The 21,430-nt window shown below is 44.5% G+C and overlaps 1 protein-coding gene across 6 annotated transcripts in view; it reads left to right on the plus strand.

Moving 5' to 3' along the window:
* Positions 1-21,430, plus strand: part of asap2a (ArfGAP with SH3 domain, ankyrin repeat and PH domain 2a) — a 97,861-nt gene that overhangs the window by 37,678 nt on the left and 38,753 nt on the right. For 5 of the 6 annotated variants that reach the window (XM_036963079.2, XM_090220577.1, XM_036963080.2 and 2 more), the window contains exons 3-4: positions 8,197-8,342; positions 15,348-15,422. In XM_036963079.2, coding sequence (XP_036818974.1) covers positions 8,197-8,342; positions 15,348-15,422 — 221 coding nt within the window. The remainder of the gene's footprint in view (positions 1-8,196; positions 8,343-15,347; positions 15,423-21,430) is intronic. The other variant, XM_090220580.1, reaches the window with a different exon arrangement.

Below are 21,430 nucleotides of genomic sequence, written 5' to 3' on the forward strand. Positions count from 1 at the left end.
TCTCTGTGTCTCTCTCTCTGTCTCTCTGTCTCTCTCTCTCTCTCTCTCTGTCTCTCCACCTCAAAAAGCACAAGAAAGAGGATTTCAACACTCACCTTCTCAGATTGTTCTGAAATCATTTCTGTAGTTGAAAACAGATAAGATTTAGTGTTCCTGCAACATTATTTTGTTGAAATATAATTTGGATCTCTGTGAAATGTAGCTAATTGATTGCACCTACATTGGCCATTTTTAAATGATAACATTCAAGAAATATAGTACTTAACTTCCGATTTGGACCCGAAGCAATTCTAAACAATGAGTAAGACATGAGGATTCCTACAGCGAGTATACAGCGAGTATACAGCGAGTATACCGCATCGCTTCTCTGTGTGACAAGTAGTATAGAGGTATGGCTCAGAGTATTTTTTACATTTTCTTCTTCATTCTATGTAATGAATTCTCAGTGAATTTGGTGCCCCCCCCCATTCAGATAAATTAGTCATTGAAGTTGTTAGCTTTATTTCCCATCGTATATCCTGATATTACCAGGTTCTGACTATTAGATGGCGCTGCTCCTGTTATTGGGTGGATTTGTGCCACAAATGCTAAAAAGTTTGCATTCGAAACAGTGGCCGAGTAAACAAAACCAAAGCATAGGTTGCTGTCGTACCTTTTCAATAGACTGCTTACAGGGTAAGGAAAGCAATATGCAATTTTGTAATTTGGGTGAACGTTCCCTTTAACAAATCACCTAATAGTAGGAACAGCACCGTCTAGTGGTCAGAACCTGGTAATATCAGGATGTAGGGCATAAATCTAAACTTCAATGACTACTTTCTCTGAACAGGGGACAACACCCACCAAATTCACTGAGAAAACATTACATAGGATAAAGAAACAATATTCAGAGCCGCAGCTCCGTACTACTTCTAAAAAAAACGTCTCAATTGAATTCAAAGGGCTTTATTGGCATGGGAAACATTTCTTTACGTTGCCAAAGCAGGTGAAATAGCCAAACAAAAGGGAAATAATCAAAAATGAATAGTAAACATTAAGACATTTCTCTCTGTCTCTATCAATTCAATCCAAGGGGCTTTAATGGCATGGGAAACACATGTTGACATTTCCAAAGCAAGTGAAGTAGATAATATACAAAAGTGAAATAAACAATAACAATTAACAGTAAACATTACACTTACAGAAGTTCCAAAAGAATAAAGACATTACAAATGTCATATTATTTTTATATACAGTGTTGTAACGATGTACAAATGGTTAAAGTACAAAAGGTAAAATAAATAAGCAGAAATATGGGTTGTATTTACAATGGTGTTTGTTCTTCACTGGTTGACCTTTTTTCTTGTGGCAACAGGTCACAAATCTTGCTGCTGTGATGTCACACTGTGGTATTTCTGTAAGAGGTGCGCTGCAGGGAAGTCAGGCGCAGGAGAGCAGAAATGGGTAACAACCCCTTGCAGTTTAATGAGGAAAAACAAACTGCACCCAGAACAACAAAATACGGGTTGAAATAATCCTTTGCAAACCAGTGAAGTGCACAAACACTTTACAACAAACACCGACATGGAAGGAACAGAGGGTTATATGTACATCAAGTAATGAAGGAATGGAAACCAGGTGTGCGGGGAAACAAGACAAAACAAAGGGGAAAATGAAAGGTGGATCGGTGATGGCTAGAACACCGGTGATGTCGACCGCCGAACGCCGCTCGAACAAGGAGAGGAACTGACTTCGGCGGAAGTGTGGTCACTCTCCATCTCCACCCCTGAGGTGTAAATGCGGTATTCTAGGAAGGAGACGGACTGCTGGAAGAACAGGCATTTCTCAGCCTTGACATACAGGTCATGCTCCAACAGTCGACCAAGCACCAGGGACACATGCTCGGCACATGCTCGGCACGTGTAGTGGAGTATATCAGAATGTCATCGATATACACCACTACACCCATTCATCAACCCGTACGGCATGACGAGGTACTCATAATGCCCTGAGGTGGTACTGAACGCTGTCTTCCACTCGTCTCCCTCCCGGATACGCACCAGGTTGTAAGCGCTCCTGAGATCTAGTTTCGTGAAGAAGCGTGCCCCGTGCATTGACTCAATCGCTGTGGCTATGAGAGGTAGCGGGTAACTCTACTTCACAGTGATCTGTTTAAGAGCTCGATAGTCAATACATGGGCGCAGACCCCCCCCCCTTCACACATTTTTTTACTCGAGGAGGCGGTTGAAGTAGAGGACCGACTGTACCCCTGACATATGTTTCCATAGCCACCGTTTCCGCCTGTGACGGGATACACGTGACTCCTGGGAAGTGCGGCGTCTACCAGGGAATTTATCACACAATCCCCCCGACGATGGGGTGGTAATTGAGTCGCCTTTTTGGATATTCCAAATCGGAATATTCGGGGGGAATGCGCACGGTCTGGACTTTCCACTGTAGTAGCACCAACGGAAACCCCAAAACACCTCCCCGAGCACTCTTGGGACAGCGTGTAGCTGTCCCATCGTACTCCCGGGGAAGGGCGAGACAAATCCCACTGGGACCGGGTGAAGGGGGGGGGGGGGCGAGTAGTGGAGACCCCTGTTGTGCTGGTGGAGGCGCTGGAGAAACGGTCTCTCCCAGCGGTCCATGGTTTGGACGATGCGGTCCGTGGCGGAGCCGAGATGGATTGAGCATCTCCGCGTGCTCCCGGACACGCTCCTCGACCCCTATACCAGGGGCACCTGTTCCTGCTGACTCCATATTCACGGTGTGGAATTCTGTAAGAGGTGCGTGACTGGCTGCAGGGAAGTCAGGCGCAGGAGAGCAGAAATGGGTAACAACCCCTTGCAGATTAATGAGGCAAAACAAACTGCACCCAGAACAACAAAATATGGGTTGAAATAACCCTTCGCAAACCAGTCTGAAGTGCACAAACACTTTACAACAAACAATTCCATACACAGACATTGGGGGAACAGAGGGTTATATGCACCAGGTGTGCGGGAAAACGAGACCGAAACAAATGGAAAATGAAAGGTGGATCGGTGATGGCTAGAAGACATGACGTCGACTGCCGAATGCCGCCCGAAGAAGGAGAAGAACCGACTTTCGGCGGTAGTCGTGACAATTTCACCCAGTAGATATGGAAGTTGATCAAATTCGGGTTTGTTTTCAAATTCTTTAGATCTGTGTAATCTGAGGAAAATATGTGTCTCTAATATGTTCATACATTGGGCAGGAGGTTAGGAAGTGCAGCTCAGTTTCCATCTCATTTTGAGGGCAGTGTGCACAGTCTGTCTTCTATTGAGAGCCAGGTCTGCCTACGGCGGCCTTTCTCAATAGCAAGGCTATGCTCACTGAGTCTGTACATGGTCACAGCTTTCCTTAAATTTGCGTCAGTCACAGTGGTCAGGTATTCTGCCACTGTGTTCTCTCTATTCAGGGCCAAATAGCATTCTAGTTTGCTCTGTTTTTTTTGGTAATAATTTCCAATGTGTCAAGTAATTATCTTTTTGTTTTCTCATGATTTGGTTGGGTCTAATTGTGTTGCTGTCCTGGGGCACTGTGGGGTGTGTTTGTGTTTGTGAACAAAGCCCCAGGACCAGCTTGCTTAGGCGACTCTTCTCCAGGTTCATCTCTCTGTAGGTGATGGCTTTGTTATGGAAGGTTTGGGAAGCACTTCCTTTAAGATGGTTGTAGAATTTAACGGCTCTTTTCTGGATTTTGATCATTAGCGGGTATCGGCCTAATTCTGCTCTGCATGCATTATTTGGTGTTCTACATTGTATACTGGGGTTATTTTTGCAGAATTCTGCATGCAGTCTCAGTTTTGTGTTTTTTGTGAATCTTGTTTGGTGAGCGGACCCCAGACCTCACAACCATAAAGGGCAATGGGTTCTATAACTGATTCAAGTATTTTTTTTGACAGATCCTAATTGGTATGTTGACTTTTATGTTCCATTCGATGGTATAGAATGCCATTCTTGCCTTGTCTCTCAGATCGTTCACAGCTTTGTAGAAGTTACATGTGGCACTTAGGTTTAGGCCAAGGTATGTATTTGTTTTTGTGCGCTCTAGGGCAAAGGTGTCTAGATGGAATTTGTGGTTGTGGTGACTGGACCTTTTTTGGAACACCATCACAGGTCTTGCAGAATCTGTGCAGAAGATCTAGTTGCTGCTGTAGGCCATCCTTGGTTGGTGACAGAAGCACCAGATCATCAGCAACAGTAGACATTTGACTTCAGATTCTAGTAGGGTGGGGCTGGGTGCTGCAGACTTTTCTAGTGCCCTTGCCAATTTGTTGATATATCTGTTGAAGAGGGTGGGGCTTAAGCTGCATCCCTGTCTCACCCCCATGGCCCTGTGGGAAGAAATGTGTGTGTTTCTTTGCCTATTTTAAACTCACACTTGTTTGTGTACATGGATTTTATAATGTAGTATATTTTACCCCCAACACCCCTTTCCATCAATTTGTATAGCAGACCCTCATGCCAAATTTAGTCAAAGGCTTTTTTGAAATCAAGAAGGCATGAGAAGACTTTGCCTTTGTTTTGGTTTGTTTGTTTGTCAATTAGGGTGCGCAGGGTGAATACGGGGTCTGTTACACGATAATTTGGTAAAAAGCCAATTTGACATTTGCTCAGTACATTTTTTTTCACTCAGGAAATGTACAAGTCTGCTGTTAATGATAATGCAGAGGATTTACCCAAGGTTGCTGTTGACGCATATCCCACGGTAGTTATTGGGGTCAAATTTGTCTCCACTTTTGTGGATTGGGGTGATCAGTCCTTGGTTCCAAATATTGGTGAAGATGCTAGAGCTAAGGATGACATTAAAGAGTTTTAGTATAGCCAATTGGAAGTTGTTGTCTGTATATTCGATCATTTCATTGAAGATACCATCAACACCACAGGCCTTTTTGGGTGGGAGAGCTGTTTTATTTTGTCCTGTATTTCATTCAAGGTAATTAGAGAATCCAGTGGGTTCTGGTAGTCTTTAATAGTTGATTCAAAGATTTTGTATTTGATCATGTATATGTTTTTGCTGTTTGTTTTTTTGTTATAGAGCCAAAAAGATTGGAGAAGTGGTTTACCCAAACATCTCCATTTTGGATAGATAATTCTTTGTTTTCCAATTTTCCCAGAAGTGGTTTAGTCTACGGATTCTTCAATTACTTTGAGCTGATTTCTGACGTGCTGTTCCTTTTTCCGTAGTGTATTTCGGTATTGTTTTAGTGATTCACCATAGTTCTCGAGGGAAGGTCTCTGGGTTGTCATGGCAACTCTCCCTGCACCCAACCAGTGCCTCAAATCCCAGTGTTCCTCTCCACCTCTGGTTTATTAGCTGTGAGCAGCACTTAATGAAGTGTGGGTCTGAGGCTAGCTGACATCTGTCAGGCCTGCTTTATGGACTTCCCTTTTGTTGCTTGAAGTGGTGCTGCTGGGTTTGATTAGTTGAATTGACAACTTCCTGTTCCCCACACACACACACGCACACGCGCACGGGTGGCATCTCTCTCTCTCTTAGGTTTGACTCTTTTTTTTTTTTTTAAATACCACAGCCATTTGTATTAGCTATAGCCTTAGTTTTAGAAGCAACCTAACTGTAACATGTACATTTTAGTCATTTAGCAAACATATTAGGTTCTTTTGAAGTTGTGGGAACATACGTTTTTGTTTTCGTATTGCTTCTGGGAACGAAGCCTTGATGTATTTTACACCCCTTTTCTCCTCAATTTCGTGATATCCAATTGGTAGCTAGTCTTGTCCCATCGCTGCAACTCCCATATGGACTCAGGAGAGGCGAAGGTCGAGAGCCATGCGTCCTCAGAAACATGACCCTGCCAAGCCTCACTGCTTCTTGACACACTGATCGCCTAACCCGGAAGCCAACCCGCACCAATGTGTCGGAGGAAACGCCGTACAACTGGGGACCATGTCAGTGAGCATGCGGCCGTCTCGCAACAAGGAGTCGCTAGAGCGCGATGGGACAAGGACATCTCGGCCGGCCAAACCCTCCCCTTACCAGGACGACGCTGGGCCAATTGTGCACTGCCTCATGGGTCTCCTGTTCGCGGTCAGCTGTATCAAACCCGGGTCTGTCGTGATGCAATGCCTTAGACCGCTGCGCCACTCGGGAGGCCTCGGAAGTGAGATCTTCACCTGTTCTGGGAACAAAAATGTTTTGATTGCAAGGAGAGTTTAGGTTCTGAGAATGTTTTTTTTCATGGTTCCCTGAAAGTTAATTTTTGGGTTTTAATGTTCTGAGATTTCAATGTTTTTTAACTCTTACAAAACTGTGCATTTTTGTAAATTCAAACAGACCCGATTTCAAAGGAAACAAGCATTCATTAAGATCAGGTGTGGCCAATTAGTGGTGCGGCCAACACACCTGAACACACTTAACAAGATAGAGGATAGAGTTTTGTTGACACTGAGAACGGATGTATGTTTTTAAATAACATTCTTAGAAGTACAGAAATTCACACAGAATAACGTTGTTTCTTAACGTTCTCTGAATAATTGGAGAAAATTACTTTTTTTAAATAGAACCTTAAGAAAACCTGAAGGAAACATTATGGGAAGGTTGTATGCAAAATAACCATAGGACAAACACGCTCTTTAAAAAAAGAAGCTACATTTGGTTCTCAGAACGTTATGTGCTAGCTGGGTTCCAAGCAGGAAGTGCAAACTGTAACCAGTGACACTGTCAGTTTTGTCTATCGACTCCCAAAGTCTAATGAATGGCAACTTTCATGAGTAATTCTTCTTTCATCTCATTGTACGAGAGAGTTTGATGCTCCGTCTGCACAATTGAACCCAGACACTGTAACCATAGTTCCCTTTTAACTGGGTGACGCCAGTCTCTCGCTCTTCCTCTTTCAAGGCCCTTTGTTTTTCTCATCCCCACCACATGGCCGCTGCTCTGGAGTCACTCCAGTGTGACGACACAGGCTGTGTCCCAAATGGGACCCTGTTCCTTATATAGTGCACTACTTTTGACCCATCCCCATTTGGGATGCAGACACCGTCTTCTCCAACTCGCTCTCTCTCCCTGTCCCATTGTGTCCTTGTGTCCCAAAGACAATGCCAGAGAGATGGAGGGGGGGGATATGGAAGTGAATGGAATTCCACACACACTGCACTGTGCACTCTAACCAAGGCCCCTATTTATTATTCATTGATTGCCATGTAAGGATCAGAAAAAGTGTGCGTGTGCACGTGGTCTGTGTGGTCCGTGTGCAGGTCCATCAGTGGTGTAAAGTACTTCAGTACAGATACCCCCAAAAAAACCTACTTCAGTAGTACTTTAAAGTATCTGTACTTGACTATTTTTATTACTTTTACTTCACTACATTCCTAAAGAAAATCATGTACTTTTTACTTCGTACATTTTCCCTGACACCCAAAAGTATTTTGGATGCTTAGCAGGACTGGAAAAGGGTCCAATTCACTCACATATCCCTGGTCATCCTGACTGCCTCTGATCTGGTGGAAGCAAACATGCTTCGTTTATAAATGATGTTGGAGTGTGCCCCTGGCTATCCGTACATTTTTTACATTTAAACAACAGTTTGCTTTATATAAGGAATTTGATACTTAACTATATTTTAAACCAAATACTTTTAGACTTTTACTCAAGTAGTATTTTACTGGGTGACTTTCACTTGAGTCATTTTCTATCAAGGTATTGTTACTTTTACTCAAGTATTACAATTGGGTACTTTTTCCACCACTGATGTCCATACCCGAAGGACAGGCTGGCAGAGGGATTGTTAATATGCACACTGGCTTGGTGCTGGCAGTGATTGTTAATATGCACACTGGCTTGGTGCTGGCAGAGGGATTGTTAATATGCACACTGGCTTGGTGCTGGCAGAGTGATTGTTAATATGCACACTGGCTTGGTGCTGGCAGAGTGATTGTTAATATGCACACTGGCTTGGTGCTGGCAGAGGGATTGTTAATATGCACACTGGCTTGGTGCTGGCAGAGTGATTGTTAATATGCACACTGGCTTGGTGCTGGCAGAGGGATTGTTAATATGCACACTGGCTTGGTGCTGGCAGAGTGATTGTTAATATGCACACTGGCTTGGTGCTGGCAGAGGGATTGTTAATATGCACACTGGCTTGGTGCTGGCAGAGTGATTGTTAATATGCACACTGGCATGGTGCTGCCGTGTTCATCCCTTCTTTCTCTCCTCTTCTTCCAGCCCATGTGGAGAATGAGGAGCAGTACACCCAGGCTCTGGAGAAGTTTGGGGAGAACTGTGTCTACAGGGACGACCCCGACCTGGGTTCTGCCTTCCTCAAGTTCTCGGTCTTCACCAAGGAGCTCACCGCCCTCTTCAAAAACCTGGTGAGAGGAAAGACTGAGATGAACCCCGTTTGGTTCTATTATGCACCTTCAAACTAATTATTTGTTCTGAATGATGAAAAGTCTACCAGCTTGAGGAATTTAGAATGAAATAAGTGTTATGAGGCTGCCGAGAATCAAAGCCAGGACATTAGCCATTCCATCTTCTGACTCCAACATGGCAACCTAGTTCCATACCTGGCAACCCACCTGGTCAGTTCTTGAGACGACACATATTAAATCAACAGTGAATCCGCTCTCTGTGTAAATTGACATTGTTCTTGTGGTGAGGCAAAATCCTCTAGAAGGACTCTGTCAGGTGTTTCTAATAAAGCTTTGGGGTTGTTTGAATCTATATTGGATTCAAAGTGGGGTCTCTGTAAATTGGATCCAGCAGGTATTTGGTCTTCAAGTAGCACTTTGGACGTTGTGATGGAAAACTGATCTACCCCAAAGGCCTCCGATTCCCGATAGCATTCTGACCCCAGAGTATACGCACACAATTAGAGCAGGATGGAAATCTCTCCATGTCCCTAGGGTAGGAATTCCACACGCGCACACACATGCCTTTTATTCCACAGCAGATCCAGTGCCTTCAGAAAGTACACCACTTAACCAAAAGTATGTGGACACCTGCTCATTGAACATCTCGTTCCAAAATCATGGTTGGTCCCCCCTTTTGCTGCTACAACAGCCTCCACTCTTCTGAGAAGACTTTCCACTGGATGTTGGAACATTGCTGCGGGGACTTGCTTCCATTCAGCCACAACCATTAGTGAGGTCGGCCAAGGTTGGGCGATTAGGCCTGGCTCGCAGTCGTCGTTCCAATTCATCCCAAAGTTGTTCGATGGGGTTGAGGTCAGGGCTCTGTGCAGGCCAGTCAAGTCTTCCACACCAATCTCCACAAAGCATTACTGTATGGACCTCACTTTGTGCACGGGGAAATTGTCATGCTGAAACAGGAAAGGGCCTTCCTCAAATTGTTGCCACAAAGTTGGAAGCACAGAGTCATCTAGAATGCTATTGTATGCTGTAGCGTTAAGATTTCCCTTCACTGGTACTAAGGGGCCCAGTCCGAACCATGGAAAAACAGCCCCAGACCATTATTCCTCCTCCACCAACCTTTACAGTTGGTACTATGCTTTGGGGCAGGTAGTGTTCTCCTGGCATCCGCCAAACACAGATTTGTCCGTCAGAGTGCCAGATGGTGAAGCATGATTCATCACTCCAGAGAATGCGTTTCCACTGTTCGAGTCCAATGGCAGCGAGCTTTACACCACTCCAGCCGACGCTTGTGTGCGGCTGCTTGGCCATGTAAACCCGTTTCATGAAGCTCCCGACAAACCGTTTTTGTGCTGCCAGAGGCAGTTTGGAATTCGGGGAGTGTTGCTACCAAGGACTGATTTTTTACGCGCTTCAGCACTCTGGGACCCTTTGTGAGCTTGTGTGGTCTACCCTTTCGTGGTTGAGCCGTTGTTGCTCCTAGACATTTCCACTTCACAAAAACAGCACTTACAGTTGACCGGAACAGCTCTAGCAGGTCAGACACTTGACGAACTGATATTCTATGACGGTGCCACGTTGAAACTCACGGAGTTCTTCAGTAAGGCCATTCTACTGACAATGTTTGTCTATGGAGATTGCATGGTGGTGTGCTCAATTTTATACACCTGTCAGCAACGGGTGTGGCTGAAATAGCCGAATCCACTAATTTGAAGGGGCTGCACAGACTTCTGTATTTATGATGTATTTACGCCCCTTGACCTTTTCTACATTTCGCTGTCTTAAAGCCTGAATTTAAAATGGATTCGATTGTCATTTTTTGTCACTGGCCTAGACACAATACCCCATAATGTCAAAGTGGAATTATGTTTTTGAAATTGACAGATTCATTAAACAACGAAATGCTGAAATGTTTTGAGTTAGTAAGTATTCAACCCTTTTGTTATGGCATGCCTAAATAAGTTCAGGAGTAAATATGTGCTTAACAAGTCTCATAATAAGTTGCATGGACTCACGTTGTGTGCAATAATTGTGTTTTAACATGATTTTTGAATGACTGCCTCATCTCTGTACCCCACACACACAATTATCTGTAAGGTCCCTCAGTCACAATCAGTGAATTTCATACAAAGATTCAACGACAAAGACCAGGGAGGTTTTCCAATGCCTCGCAAAGAAGGGCTCCTATTGGTAGATGGGGTAAAGATTTTTTTTTAAAGCAGACATTGAATATCCCTTTCAGCATGGTGACGTTATCAATTACATTTTCGATGGTGTATCAATACGCCCAGTCACTACAAGGATACAGGCGTTGTTCCTAACTCAGGAAACCGCGCTGGGATTTCACCATGAGGCCAATGGTGACTTTAAAACAGTTAGAGTTTGAATGGCTGTGATAGGAGAGAACTGTGGATGGATCAACAACATTGTAGTTACTCCACAATAGTAACCTAATTGATAGTGAAAAGGAAGCGTGTACAGAATACAAATATTCCAAAACATGCAGCCTGTTTCCAACAAGGCACTAAAGTAAGCCAGCACAAAAAGTGGCAAAGCAATTCACTTTTTGTCCTGAATAAGTGTTATGTTTGGGTCAAATACAACACATTACTAAGTACCACTCCATATTTTGAAGCATACTGATGGCTGCATCATGTTATGGGTATACTTGTAATTGTTAAGGAATGGAGCTAAGCACTAGACACTGGGAGATGAATTCACCCTTCAGCAGGACAATAACCTAAAACACCTTTATTTAACCAGGTAAGCTAGTTGAGAACAAGTTCTCATTTGCAACTGCGACCTGGCCAAGATCAAGCATAGCAGTGTGTACAGACAACAGAGTTACACATGGAGTAAACAATTAACAAGTCAATAATACAGTAGAAAAAAGGAGTCTATATACATTGTGTGCAAAAGGCATGAGGAGGTAGGCGAATAATTACAATTTTGCAGATTAACACTGGAGTGATAAATGATCAGATGGTCATGTACAGGTAGAGATATTGGTGTGCAAAAGAGCAGAAAATAAAATAAATAAAAACCAGTATGGGGATGAGGTAGGTAAAAATGGGTGGGCTATTTACCGATAGACTATGTACAGCTGCAGCGATTGGTTAGCTGCTCAGATAGCAGATGTTTGAAGTTGGTGAGGGAGATAAAAGTCTCCAGCTTCAGCGATTTTTGCAATTCGTTCCAGTCACCAGTGAACTGAGATAAGGCGGAGCTTTACCTAGCATGGACTTGTAGATGACCTGGAGCCAGTGGGTCTGGCGACGAATATGTAGCAAGGGCCAGCCGACTAGAGCATACAGGTCGCAGTGGTGGGTGGTATAAGGTGCTTTAGTGACAAAACGGATGGCACTGTGATAAACTGCATCCAGTTTGCTGAGTAGAGTGTTGGAAGCAATTTTGTAGATGACATCGCCGAAGTCGAGGATCGGTAGGATAGTCAGTTTTACTAGGGTAAGTTTGGCGGCGTGAGTGAAGGAGGCTTTGTTGCGTAATAGAAAGCTGACTCTAGATTTGATTTTTGATTGGAGATGTTTGATATGAGTCTGGAAGGAGAGTTTACAGTCTAGCCAGACACCTAGGTACTTATAGATGTCCACATATTCAAGGTCGGAACCATCCAGGGTGGTGATGCTAGTCAGGCGTGCGGGTGCAGGCAGTGAATGGTTGAAAAGCATGCATTTGGTTTTACTAGCGTTTAAGAGCAGTTGGAGGCCACGGAAGGAGTGTTAGCACAGTGTCCAAGGACGGGCCGGAAGTATATAGAATGGTGTCGTCTGCGTAGAGGTGGATCAGGGAATTGCCCGCAGCAAGAGCAACATCATTGATATATACAGAGAAAAGAGTCGGCCCGAGAATTGAACCCTGTGGCACCCCCATAGAGACTGCCAGAGGACCGGACAGCATGCCCTCCGATTTGACACACTGAACTCTGTCTGCAAAGTAGTTGGTGAACCAGGCAAGGCAGTCATCAGAAAAACCGAGGCTACTGAGTCTGCCGATAAGAATATGGTGATGGACAGAGTCGAAAGCCTTGGCAAGGTCGATGAAGACGGCTGCACAGTACTGTCTTTTATCAATGGCGGTTATGATATCGTTTAGTACCTTGAGCGTGGCTGAGGTGCACCCGTGACCGGCTCGGAAACCAGATTGCACAGCGGAGAAGGTACGGTGGGATTCGAGATGGTCAGTGACCTGTTTGTTGACTTGGCTTTCGAAGACCTTAGATAGGCAGGGCAGGATGGATATAGGTCTGTAACAGTTTGGGTCCAGGGTGTCTCCCCCTTTGAAGAGGGGGATGACTGCGGCAGCTTTCCAATCCTTGGGGATCTCAGACGATATGAAAGAGAGGTTGAACAGGCTGGTAATAGGGGTTGCGACAATGGCAGCGGATAGTTTCAGAAATAGAGGGTCCAGATTGTCAAGCCCAGCTGATTTGTACGGGTCCAGGTTTCGCAGCTCTTTCAGAACATCTGCTATCTGGATTTGGTTGAAGGAGAACCTGGAGAGGCTTGGGCGAGTAGCTGCGGGGGGGGGGGAGCTGTTGGCCGAGGTTGGAGTAGCCAGGCGGAAGGCATGGCCAGCCGTTGAGAAATGCTTGTTGAAGTTTTCGATAATCACGGATTTATCGGTGGTGACCGTGTTACCTAGCCTCAGTGCAGTGGGCAGCTGGGAGGAGGTGCTCTTGTTCTCCATGGACTTCACAGTGTCCCAGAACTTTTTGGAGTTGGAGCTACAAGATGCAAATTTCTGCCTGAAGAAGCTGGCCTTAGCTTTCCTGACTGACTGCGTGTATTGGTTCCTGACTTCCCTGAACAGTTGCAAATCTACACTGAAGTTGCTTACCATAAGGACATTGAATGTTCCTGAGTGGCGGAGTTACAGTTCTGACTTAAAAAATTAAATGTGTATATATACACTACTCAAAAAAATAAAGGGAACACTTAAACAACACAATGTAACTCCAAGTCAATCACACTTCTGTGAAATTAAACTGTCCACTTAGGAAGCAACACTGATTGACAATACATTTTACATGCTGTTGCGCAAATGTAATAGACAAAAGGTGGAAATTATAGGCAATTAGCAAGACACCCCCAATAAAGGAGTGGTTCTGCAGGTGGTGACCACAGACCACTTCTCAGTTCCTATGCTACCTGGCTGATGTTTTGGTCACTTTTGAATGCTGGTGGTGCTTTCACTCTAGTGGTAGCATGAGACGGAGTGCAGCTCATCCAGGATGGCACATCAATGCGAGCTGTGGCAAGAAGGTTTGCTGTGTATGTCAGCGTAGTGTCCAGAGCATGGAGGCGCTACCAGGAGACAGGCCAGTACATCAGGAGACGTGGAGGAGGCTGTAGGAGGGCAACAACCCAGCAGCAGGACTGCTACCTCCGCCTTTGTGCAAGTAGGAGCAGGAGAAGCACTGCCAGAGCTCCTGAGGGTGGTATGAGGGCCTGACGTCCACAGGTGGGGGTTGTGCTTACAGCCCAATACCGTGCAGGACGTTTGGCATTTGCCAGAGAACACCAGATTGGCAAATGCGCCACTGGCGCCCTGTGCTCTTCACAGATGAAAGCAGGTTCACACTGAGCACGTGACAGACGTGACAGAGTCTGGAGACGCCACGGAGAACGTTCTGCTGCCTGCAACATCCTCCAGCATGACCGATTTGGCGGTGGGTCAGTCATGGTGTGGGGTGGTATTTCTTTGGGGGGCCGCACAGCCCTCCATGTGCTCGCCAGAGGTAGCCTGACTGCCATTAGGTACCGAGATGAGATCCTCAGACCCCTTGTGAGACCATATGCTGGTGCGGTTGGCCCTGGGTTCCTCCTAATGCAAGACAATGCTAGACCTCATGTGGCTGGAGTGTGTCAGCAGTTCCTGCAAGAGGAAGGCATTGATGCTATGGACTGGCCCGCCCGTTCCCCAGACCTGAATCCAATTGAGCACACCTGGGACATCATGTCTCGCTCCATCCACCAACGCCACATTGCACCACAGACTGTCCAGGAGTTGGCGGATGCTTTAGTCCAGGTCTGGGAGGAGATCCCTCAGGAGACCATCCGCCACCTCATCAGGAGCATGCCCAGGCGTTGTAGGGAGGTCATACAGGCACGTGGAGGCTACACACACTACTGAGCCTCATTTTGACTTGTTTTAAGGACATTACATCAAAGTTGGATCAGCCTGTAGTGTGGTTTTCCACTTTAATTTTGAGTACGACTCCATGGGTTGATAAATTTGATTTCCATTGATAATTTGTGTGATTTTGTTGTCAGCACATTCAACTATGTAAAGAAACAATTATTTAATAAGAATATTTATTTCATTCAGATCTAGGATGTTATTTTTAGCAGTGTATTTACCCTAGGCAAGTCCGTTTAAGAACACATTTTTATTTTCAATCTACCCCGGCCAAACCCAGACGATGCGGGCCAATTTGTGCGCCGCCCTAGGAGACTCACAATCACGGCCGGATGTGATACAGCCTAGATTCGAACCAGGGACTGTAGTGACGCCTACTTGCACTGAGATGCGGTGCCTTAGACCGCTGCGCCACTCGAGAGCACCTTAAATCTACTTGAAAATCTATGTGAGGGGGTGCAGCAACTCTATATTAGGAAGGTGTTCCTAAAGTTTGGTGTAGTCGGTGTACGTGGCTATGATGCCGTCCTACACCATTTCCTGGTTTTACAGACAGACCACTAGAAGGTCAATCATGGTGAAAACAGTTTTGACCTACTGAGAGAACCTAGGATTTCACCAAATTGTCAGGAGTTTCATGATTTTTATTTCAGGGAGTAGATTATCACTTTAAGACACACCGTTGTAGAGTACACAGTGTCTGTACAAAGACAGAGATGCACACACACACACAACCAGCTAAGGTGAGTGCGTTTAAACAGCACGTGTTATCTGTGGTTGTCACTATTCACCCATGCTCGCGTTGAACCCCTCTGACCTAGGCCCTCTCCACTTTGTCCTTTTCAGTTCCAGAACATGAACAACATCATCACCTTCCCTCTGGACAGCCTGCTGAAAGGAGACCTGAAAGGAGTCAAAGGGGTGAGGAACACTATCCTGCATGGCTTTCTGTTACACTGTGTGGGGTGTTGGTTATTACAGGCAGAGATTAAAGTAGAGACGTCCATAAGGATTTGTGTAAAAGCTCTTCCATTACCCTACTACACTGTTGTAATTACTATGTACTGTACATGTTTTGTAGCTGCTGGAGAACAGATAAGGTGTGTGAGATGAGGATGATTTGTGTGTGTGTGTGTTGGGGGTGGAAACACTGCTCTTGCACGAGACGACACCGTAACTACACTCCGTCATACATTTAAAGTCTGGGACCAGCCCACATATTCTACTAACTCCAGGAGAAACCAGTCAGCCAGTGTGTGATGGTGCAGACAGCCTACTGCAGGAATGCAATCAGAATCTTGTTTATATCAATGGGAGGCCGGCCCCAGACAGCCCAGTCTGCCAGGCCTCTAATCCAATCAGCACTCGTTACTGTCTTCTCCTCTGATCTCTCTCTCGCTCTCGCTCTCTCTGAGAGACTGGCTATCCCATGGCTGCTCACTCTAGCCTCTTAAAACCTCCAAGGACTCTTGCTTTCTTTTTTTTATTCTCTTCCATGCCCCCTACCCCTCACCTTTCTAACTGTTGGCATCCACAGGCTACGTCAGCCTAAACGAGTAGGCTTGTGCACAGAGTAGGGCTGACCCCAATTAGTCGACTGGTCTATTGTTTGGTCGTTAGGCTGTTGGTCGATCAAGATTGTTTTAGTCGATTAGTGACATATGTATGTAATAATTTGCGCCCATCTCAATGAACTAATCCAAAGCCAATTCATGCTTGATCCGAAAATGTGGTCGGAGGCTCCATTTGGAGGGTGTGACGCAATTGCAGAGCCTTCAAAGGCATGCAGAGGACAAATCAAGCTCCGTTCCACATCACAATGCGGAGGGACAATGCGGAGGGCTCTGTGTAGCTCCACATTGACATGATTGGTTGACGCTAGGTGGGGGCGGTACATCCTGTATAAACACAAACTCACTTCCTTGACAACAGCACTGCTCTGCGACGCACACAAAATAATGAATGCCCTGACTTCTGCTGAGGCCATATCACCGGAAACAGATGTCAGATTAACCATGCCCGAGATGCACAATGCACTTCCAGAATGCTCTCTTTCCCATCAATGTGTGCACATTCCTTGTTTCGTAACTTCATTGTGTGAATTGTTTGCGTTTTGATTGTTAGTGTCTATCAATTCCCCATGACATATCTCAGCAGTACTACATTTACCCGTTAATTCCTATAATTTCTAATCGACAATGTTTGTTACTTTTGGTTAAGGTCATTTATTTTAATGCATTCAATATTATTCTTCCGGTTCTCATTGTCAGAGTGGACACATTGTTAGCAGAGCGCACAGCCAATGCGACACTAGTGAGAAACAAGTTTTGTTTGTTTTTCATTCCATTTACGAGTTTTATCAATTTAGTCATTGTCTTTTGATTAGAGTGCTCCTGTCAATGTTGAGTAATGACGCGCACGCATAGAAGTAGGCCTATAGGCTACCTGGCCTGCGCGCAAATGTAATCATTTGGGGCGACAGGTAGCCTAGTGGTTAGAGCGTTGGACTTGTAACCTGAAAGGTTGCAAGATCAAATCCCCGAGCTGACAATAGTTCCTCATTGTATTTTGAAAAATCTTTCCAGCTTTCTCCCTTTCAATAACCACTCGGCGTGAAATGTCATGCTCGGATCCAGTGGAAACCTGATTACTTCTTATCAGTGCTTGACTTGGACTGAAATAGATTCCGGGACTCATTTTGGGTGCTGGTACTTTTTATATTTAGGTGCAGAAGCTCCACAATACTTTTGAGATAATATTCTATAAGAGGAACAGAAGCTCAAGCAGTAGAACATTTGAGGTGCCGGTACTCAGCTGTGGTGAGCTCCTGCCCAGGTCAAGAACGGCCTCTTATCCACGTCCGCTCACTCGCACAGGAAACTCTGAGGGCCCAGAATGTTTTATACAGTGCTGAAAGTTCCTTAGTGCAAGCTTCAGGTCTGTCCCAAGTTAATAGTTGGTACAATGTTTCAAGTTTGTTGCAGACAGGCCATGTGTAGCCAATGTGATTTATAGAATATTTATTTTTATCAGGAAATGTTCTACCTGCAGGCTGCAATGTTTTTATTCGATGGTTTTATGTAGACTGTGTTTACATACAGTGCCTTGCGAAAGTATTCGGCCCCCTTGAACTTTGCGACCTTTTGCCACATTTCAGGCTTCAAACATAAAGATATAAAACTGTATTTTTTTGTGAAGACAACAAGTGGGACACAAGTGGGACACAATCAGTGGGACACAATCATGAAGTGGAACGACATTTATTGAATATATGAATATATTTATTGAATATTTCAAACTTTTTTTAACAAATCAAAAACTGAAAAATTGGGCGTGCATAATTATTCAGCCACTTTACTTTCAGTGCAGAAAACTCCCTCCAGAAGTTCAGTGAGGATCTCTGAATGATCCAATGTTGACCTAAATGACTAATGATGATAAATACAATCCACCTGTGTGTAATCAAGTCTCCGTATAAATGCACCTGCACTGTGATAGTCTCAGAGGTCCGTTAAAAGCGCAGAGAGCATCATGAAGAACAAGGAACACACCAGGCAGGTCCGAGATACTGTTGTGAAGAAGTTTAAAGCCGGATTTGGATACAAAAAGATTTCCCAAGCTTTAAACATCCCAAGGAGCACTGTGCAAGCGATAATATTGAAATGGAAGGAGTATCAGACCACTGCAAATCTACCAAGACCTGGCCGTCCCTCTAAACTTTCAGCTCATACAAGGAGAAGACTGATCAGAGATGCAGCCAAGAGGCCCATGATCACTCTGGATGAACTGCAGAGATCTACAGCTGAGGTGGGAGACTCTGTCCATAGGACAACAATCAGTCGTATATTGCACAAATCTGGCCTTTATGGAAGAGTGGCAAGAAGAAAGACATTTCTTAAAGATATCCATAAAAAGTGTTGTTTAAAGTTTGCCACAAGCCACCTGGGAGACACACCAAACATGTGGAAGAAGGTGCTCTGGTCAGATGAAACCAAAATTGAACTTTTTGGCAACAATGCAAAATGTTATGATTGGCGTAAAAGCAACACAGCTCATCACCATGAACACACCATCCCCACTGTCAAACATGGTGGTGGCAGCATCATGGTTTGGGCCTGCTTTTCTTCAGCAGGGACAGGGAAGATGGTTAAAATTGATGGGAAGATGGATGGAGCCAAATACAGGACCATTCTGGAAGAAACCCTGATGGAGTCTGCAAAAGACCTGAGACTGGGACTGAGATTTGTCTTCCAACAAAACAATGATCCAAAACATAAAGCAAAATCTACAATGGAATGGTTCAAAAATAAACATATCCAGGTGTTAGAATGGCCAAGTCAAAGTCCAGACCTGAATCCAATCGAGAATCTGTGGAAAGAACTGAAAACTGCTGTTCACAAATGCTCTCCATCCAACCTCACTGAGCTCGAGCTGTTTTGCAAGGATGAATGGGAAAAAATTTCAGTCTCTCGATGTGCAAAACTGATAGAGATGTGCAAAACTGATAGAGACATACCCCAAGCGACTTACAGCTGTAATCGCAGCAAAAGGTGGCGCTACAAAGTATTAACTTAAGGGGGCTGAATAATTTTGCACGCCCAATTTTTCAGTTTTTGATTTGTTAAACAAGTTTGAAATATCCAATAAATGTCGTTCCACTTCATGATTGTGTCCCACTTGTTGTTGATTCTTCACAAAAAAATACAGTTTTATATCTTTATGTTTGAAGCCTGAAATGTGGCAAAAGGTTGCAAAGTTCAAGGGGGCCGAATACTTTCGCAAGGCACTGTAGCAATGGCAATAGAAGTTACTTTTTAGGTTTGTCATTTTCATTTAGATTTGGATAGAATTTTGACGAAACGCTTGACAACGATTTTGAGATATGAAGACATTTATAAATGAAATGAAACAGTTTCACGAAAATGTGCATATGAAAACAATAACTGTCACACAGTTCGGTAGAAATGGTAAGTTAGCATTCCACAACAAAGGTTGCGACTCCTCGTGTAGCCTATTACCGGCAACTTCAGGAGTGTAATGGCAGGATCTGCGAAAGCCAGCAGGAGCAAGAGGAGAGTAGTTGGTTCAGTTTTTTTTTTCTTCTGGTTAGCTAGACCTATGCCGCCCTCTTAAGGCATTTGTCTTATTTCATCAAACTGTAAGCTTAAAGCATCAGACAAGCTCAATGCATATAGTTGATTTTATTCAAACCATAGTGTGTGTCTATATATGGAAAAATACACGTTGAAAAATGGCGACCGATTGGTCGAAAGAACAGACTTTCGGTCAACCAAGATGTTTTTCAGTTGGGGACAGCCCTAGTACAGGGCCGACAGAGGGAAGCAAGTAGGCCATTGAACTGTGAGTACTGACAGAGCGGGAGAAGCAGTGGTGCAGATTTGCTCATTACCCCACTGGTGACTCTCATTACACTCCTGACATGGGGCTAATGGGGTGCAAGTCATGGTGCTTTCTGCTCTGATTCACACAGCCTGTCTCTCCATTACCACTGGGGGGTGAGGGGAGAGAAAGAGGGAATGCGTGCGAGACTGCTAAGAGAGACAATTAAAGACTTTCCATCCCCAGCTTGCAGTATGTAATGTTCACCATCTCTCACTTACACTGCCACGGGACATTTTCCCTTCTCTCTTGCTTTCTCCATCATTATTCCTCTCCTCCCTCAGGGAAGGCACCTGTGGAGAACAGGAGGAAGGTGTGGCACCTATTCAGACACTGAACAGTCAGTTTCTTAATAGGCGCCTGCTTATCAATAACTGGAAGAAACCATGCCATTTTTTTTATTTAACCTTTTATTTAACTAGGCAAGTCGGTTAAAGACAAATAATTATTTACAATGACGGCCTACCCCGGCCAAACCCAAACCCGGACGATGCTGGGCCAATTGTGCGCCGCCCTATGGGTCTAGGTTGCTCCTCATTACACACAACAGACCAGTAAATCATTTTTACATATTTTCGACATTGAATCACAATCCTAAGTGGCAACTTTATTAACCCACCAGGGGGGAATTTATTTGGTCATGTGCTTAAACAGACGGTACACAGAAACGACACTAATTCATTCAAAGTGCTATAGCTACACATTTAAAGTGAAAGTGTCTTTTGGAATAAAAGAGTCCCCATATCGATCTGTTTTCATTTTATTTTGACAAAGTCTCTTTCCTCTCGTCCGGCTGCTGCTGTGACTGAAGTTTGAGTGAAGGTGATGAACTGTCCTGTAAAATGCTTTCAAAATGCTTTTTGTGTACAGGTTGGTGGCTGATTCGTGAGATATACCAATTATCCTTCCCGCTGTCTTAATCGAGCGCTGTAGCTTGACTTGGTTCTTGCACTCGCATGTTTCCAAACGGGCGTTTTAGACCAAAGGACATTACACTCTGCAGGGCAGATTCCCAAATGTGGTTACTCTATCGACTGGTTCCCCATTAATCTTCGTAGGGGGTAGTGGAGTTTGTTCCTTTTCAAATCAAGTTCCATCTCTTTGTTTTCTTAATGTTTATTACAAGAACGTTATCTGCACACCGCTGAACAAATTTAGCCTTTTCTCTTTCAAAACCTTGAGGCTTATTCTGGGTGGAGGAAACCCACAACAGCGGTGTCATCCGCATATTTAAAAAATCTTGTGGGCTGCGTCAGGCTTGACAATTGTTTTGTGTACAGTATTCGTGAAAGTACGCAAGGGGCTCCCGTATTCACTGTTCTAGATGTAGAGATGGCGGCGTTAAACTTCACTTGTTGAGTACGGTTCACAAGGAAGCTATTTATCCACTTGATCAGTAGAGTTGACACCCAAATTCACCAGTTTATCCTCCAGTCAATGAATATAATTTTCACTAGGCTATTTGCCTATTCTAAATGTTCGTAGATATTGTTCAGCGTGACCAGTAACGCATCAACACCCATGGAGTC

This window comes from Oncorhynchus mykiss, chromosome 25 (assembly GCF_057628025.1).
Source record: "Oncorhynchus mykiss isolate SJ-2025 chromosome 25, ASM5762802v1, whole genome shotgun sequence".
In the NCBI taxonomy this organism is placed as follows: domain Eukaryota; kingdom Metazoa; phylum Chordata; class Actinopteri; order Salmoniformes; family Salmonidae; genus Oncorhynchus; species Oncorhynchus mykiss.